This window comes from Amblyomma americanum, chromosome 8 (genome assembly GCF_052857255.1).
Source record: "Amblyomma americanum isolate KBUSLIRL-KWMA chromosome 8, ASM5285725v1, whole genome shotgun sequence".
Taxonomy (NCBI): Eukaryota; Metazoa; Arthropoda; class Arachnida; order Ixodida; family Ixodidae; genus Amblyomma; species Amblyomma americanum.
The window spans coordinates 107127188-107131395 of NC_135504.1; the positions used below are offsets into that span (position 1 = coordinate 107127188).

The 4208-nt window shown below is 43.7% G+C and overlaps 1 protein-coding gene across 1 annotated transcript; it reads right to left on the reverse strand.

Moving 5' to 3' along the window:
- Positions 1 to 369: 369 nt before the first annotated feature.
- Positions 370 to 1047, reverse strand: LOC144102665 (uncharacterized). Its single transcript, XM_077635874.1, has one exon. It carries the CDS (start codon positions 1045 to 1047, stop codon positions 370 to 372), a length of 678 nt encoding a protein of 225 aa, XP_077492000.1.
- Between the last annotated feature and the right edge of the window lie 3161 nt (positions 1048 to 4208).

Consider the following 4208-nt stretch of genomic DNA (forward strand, 5'->3'; position numbering starts at 1 on the left):
TAAGCACCTCAAAATCAGGTGTGACAGCACAGAAACGTTCTTCAGTATCACAGATAAGATTCTCTTTTACAAGAATAGAAACACCGCCACCTTTCTTGTCCTGACAATTGCGAAAGAAACATTGATAAACAGGTGATTGAATTACAGCCGATTCATCTTCATACCATGTTTCAGTAAGCATTAACACCGTGAATGATACTCCGAAAAGATCTATCAAAGCATTCATTTCACTTTCTTTATTTTTTAAAGAGCGAACGTTCTGGTGAAAAAAAGGATAGGGCTGGCTTTTTGGTCAGAACCAACTTCTGAATTTCTTGCGGCAGAAAACCCATAATTGTTGGACAACAAAGGTAGATAAGTGCAAGCACTTTACGCTGTCTTGGACAGGTCATCCACGAGGGTGATAGGGATGACGGGTGTGGTATCAGATTTGCGAACATAGATTTTTCCATTCTTGACCCACGCGTATTTCCAACCCTGCGCTTTTTTCGCTGCATTTGCAGCACCGAAGAGACGTTTCATGGCTGGGCACAGGTACTCGTTCACAAAGATGTCGTTGTTAGGTTTTAACGCCAGGTCATTTGCCGTAAGCCTGCACTTTCTAGCTTTTTCCAGGAAAGAGTTACGCTGAGCTCTGCGTGTAAACTGCACAATTATGTTAGGGGAGGCAGCATTTCCGACAGTTTGAACGCGATGGCAAACCTCAATGTCTGCGTCCGCCAGAGGCATGCCAATTTCTTGAGCCAATTTTTTCGTTAGTTCTTGCAAGTTCTCATTTTCTATTTGTGGCACTCCTTTAATTTCAATGTTGAAACACCGTGAGTGCTGCTCGGTCTGCATATGTCGGGACTCTTGTTCCTTTACCTGTGCACACAGAGCCTGACGTTCCTCTAGCAGCGTCCTTATTGTTTCTTTCAGATCCTTGTTCTCTGTTTGAACTCTTTTAACAGAATTTTTTATTTCTTCATAGCTTTTGTTAATAACGCCCATGCTGGCCTTAATTTCTGTGATATCTTTCCTGAGGTCTCGCTCGATACTTTCTCTCATATCGCGAAACTCTTGTTTTATTTCACGCTTCAAGTCTTCAAACATTTTATGAAGCTCTTTGGTCATTTCTCAGACTTTGACAAACAAAATGCAAATCAGCTCCAAAACAAGACGCGCAACAAAGTGCTTGGCAGCAATATGGTAGCGGATTCACACTGAATAGTTTTACATGCAGTAAATGAAATCTCTGGTCAAGATAAACGCCTCTCGATAATGTAATATTATACTTGACGCCGAAATTTCGTTCCAGTATGTAGTAGGGGATATAAAGCTGGTATTTTGATTAGGCATCCCAAAAAATGTATCATTAAAGAAAATGAGAGCATGGTCAGCAGGATGATTTATTTTCGCGCCCGCACAAGAACGTCGATTGACGAGATACACGTAACAGACGGGAGTATCACATAACATTCAGCATCTACTCTAGTACAGAAATGTGCTATGCAGTATTGATGACAGTTGAGAAAAAACATGCTCATGGAAATACAACAGTGGTGTATGCCATAGCTCAAATCAACATCACTTTGTACATGTATACAGCAATTTCATGCAACTTAAAGTTGACGGACAATGGGATCTTACGCTAAAAGCTTGTCTGTTAAAAACTGCGGAATTGTTTTTACAAAGGCGACGCTGCAGGAGCAAGAACTAGCATGCTTTTAGTCCAGCCGCTATTTGCAGAGAAGATGCAATGCGCGGATGCTTTGGTGATTCGTTGCGTTCTGGCCTCGCTTGCAAAATGACCTAAAAACGAAGCAGCAAACAACCCTCGGAGGATGCCTTCCAACCAACGGCGTCAACCATTTGTTATGACGTCGTGGTTAATCCCCTAACGTGACATCGCATGTGGCTGGTAGGTTTCTGTGTGAAATAGGATTAACCGCGCCGTCATGGTGATTGGTCGATGTCATTTGCCGAAGGGTTCCCTTCTGGTTTCTTTGAGCTGTATCTGACTGTAGCAGATAAAACGCGCAAGGGATACTTGGAAAATAGCAGTATATCTATAGTGAATATTGGTAACCTTGGCTTCATACACCACGCAAAAGTCTGCCTTAACCAATATCAGTGGGTGGTGACTATGGCGTTTTACTTTTACGCCCTCTCCTAACGCTTAGGTTACGTACAAAACTTTACAGAGGCAGTTGCACCCAATTTACGTCTTGCGCAACTGCTTACTGCCACCTCACCTGATGGTTGACACTGCGGCACGTATGCCAATACTCTGTGAAGCCACTGCTTCTTGCGTAAGCCGTCACGCTTGCCTTGGGGTTCATGAATACCGCATAACCATCTTCAGGCCGCTTGCTGCAGTTGTACGCTCAACAGCACGGCATAGCTCTTGCACGTTGCAATATTCGCGTAATCGCTCGCCGAGCCTAGGAGAAAAATGGCGCGAAGGAAAAAGAAAAACACAAGCAAAACGCCGGACCGACGCGTTTCCAGGGGCAACGGCAGGGAGACCAATCGTCGCGCAGGAAATCGGGCGGAGAGCCGGCCCTCAGAGAAGGGGAATGAAAGGGGCAAGGAGAAGGCGAGGAGGTCGCGCGGCGGCGGCAAAGTTCAATGGATGGCGGAACTTTCCTATTATCAAGGGGCTTTAGCGGAATCCGCTCAGCAGCGGCGGTTGCTAGGAAACGGCTCAAGGTCTGTCTCTGCCTTCTCGGAGCACCGCTACAGCAAAATCGCAAGTTGGTGGTCAGTAAAGCTTTCGCTTAAAAGTTCAGCACGACGCACACGCTGAACTATCAGCTTTACTTTTGAAGAAATTTCTCTGCATAGTTCAGTGTGGCAGGGAAGCGATCACGCACTCATATTGCCAAGGATATCGGGAGGAAAATTACATAACAGGGACTCCTGAAATGACTAGACCGGAAGGCTAAATTCACAGCAACAACAAAAAAATGAGCAAGAGAGCTTGAGAAAATATGGCCACAGCGGAGACAACAAAAGGCAACGTCAAACGCGGCTATGATAATGACAATGTTGAAAACAAAATTTCTGAAGCACTAAAAACAGGTTAGAATTAAGAAGGCATTTGTCAGGCAACAATAAACATGGACAAAAGTTGATGCCACAGGTAAAAAATTAAATTGAAAAAAATTTGGCACGGTTGAAGGCGGCTTAGGAATACATTTAAATAGAAAGGTTAAAAAAACTGGGCCCTTGAATGATGTCTAGAATCTTATTTATCCACTGAGAGAAAAAAAATGTCATTTTCCTGAAGGCCTACTGGTGGAATTATAACACAGCCGGCTTTTAGGTTGCCAATAATGGCTGCTTCAATTATTTCATGAGTGAGGAAGTTCTTGTTTTTTGCCATTATTCTTGTGTCCGCGACGTTCGGAGGGCGGCACCTGCAGGGTGAGATCTCACAACAGTGGATGGCGAACAGGCAGGATTATTTTACCTCTCATGTTAGAATTATGCAGGACTCCTGCAATCTTTTGTTGACATAGCAGTGTGACAGCCCGATGTTTTCTTTGCCGCAAGATAGAAAAATTATGCGACTACCGTGGTGCTTGAGACAGAGTTCTCTACGCTTTATTGTACATTGATTTGACTGGTTTCTTGATCAGTCTACAAAGGCTGGAAAGGCAGTGATGAGCAGAAAATATGACATCAGCTTCTGCTCTTCGTCTAATTCTTTTTAACTTGTGCGAAACCTATGGACGTGGGGTACGATTACCAGTTTTTGTTGCAGTCTTTTGTATTGTGTGAAGTGCGCTCTTAGCCTTGCAAGGCATTTAATATTTTCTCGGCTATTGAGGAGAGAAGCATTGGAGGCTACCAAGAAAAAAACATTCTCCGAGCTTACTTCTCAAAACACTCTCGAAAGGAGTGCTCATATGGCTTGGTTAGCGTGTTATTGAAGGCGTATTGAACAATGTTACTTTTATCTAGTTTTGAGTGCAAGAAGTCTTGGGTAAGATGGGCTTGTTGGCACTTGGTTAAAAAAAAACTGAACGGGGCGCAAATGAAAAGCAACCTCAGCTCCACGAAGCAGAAAGAGCAATTTGTCGGTATCTCATGTTAAGACCAAGGGATACAAACACTGAGTGAAGTTAGCTAGCACATTTTAAGCTGCAGCAGGTATTCATCGGCATGGGTAAGAGAAATAAATAATCGTCCGCGTACCGGAAAAATTTTGAGAGCTGGAAATT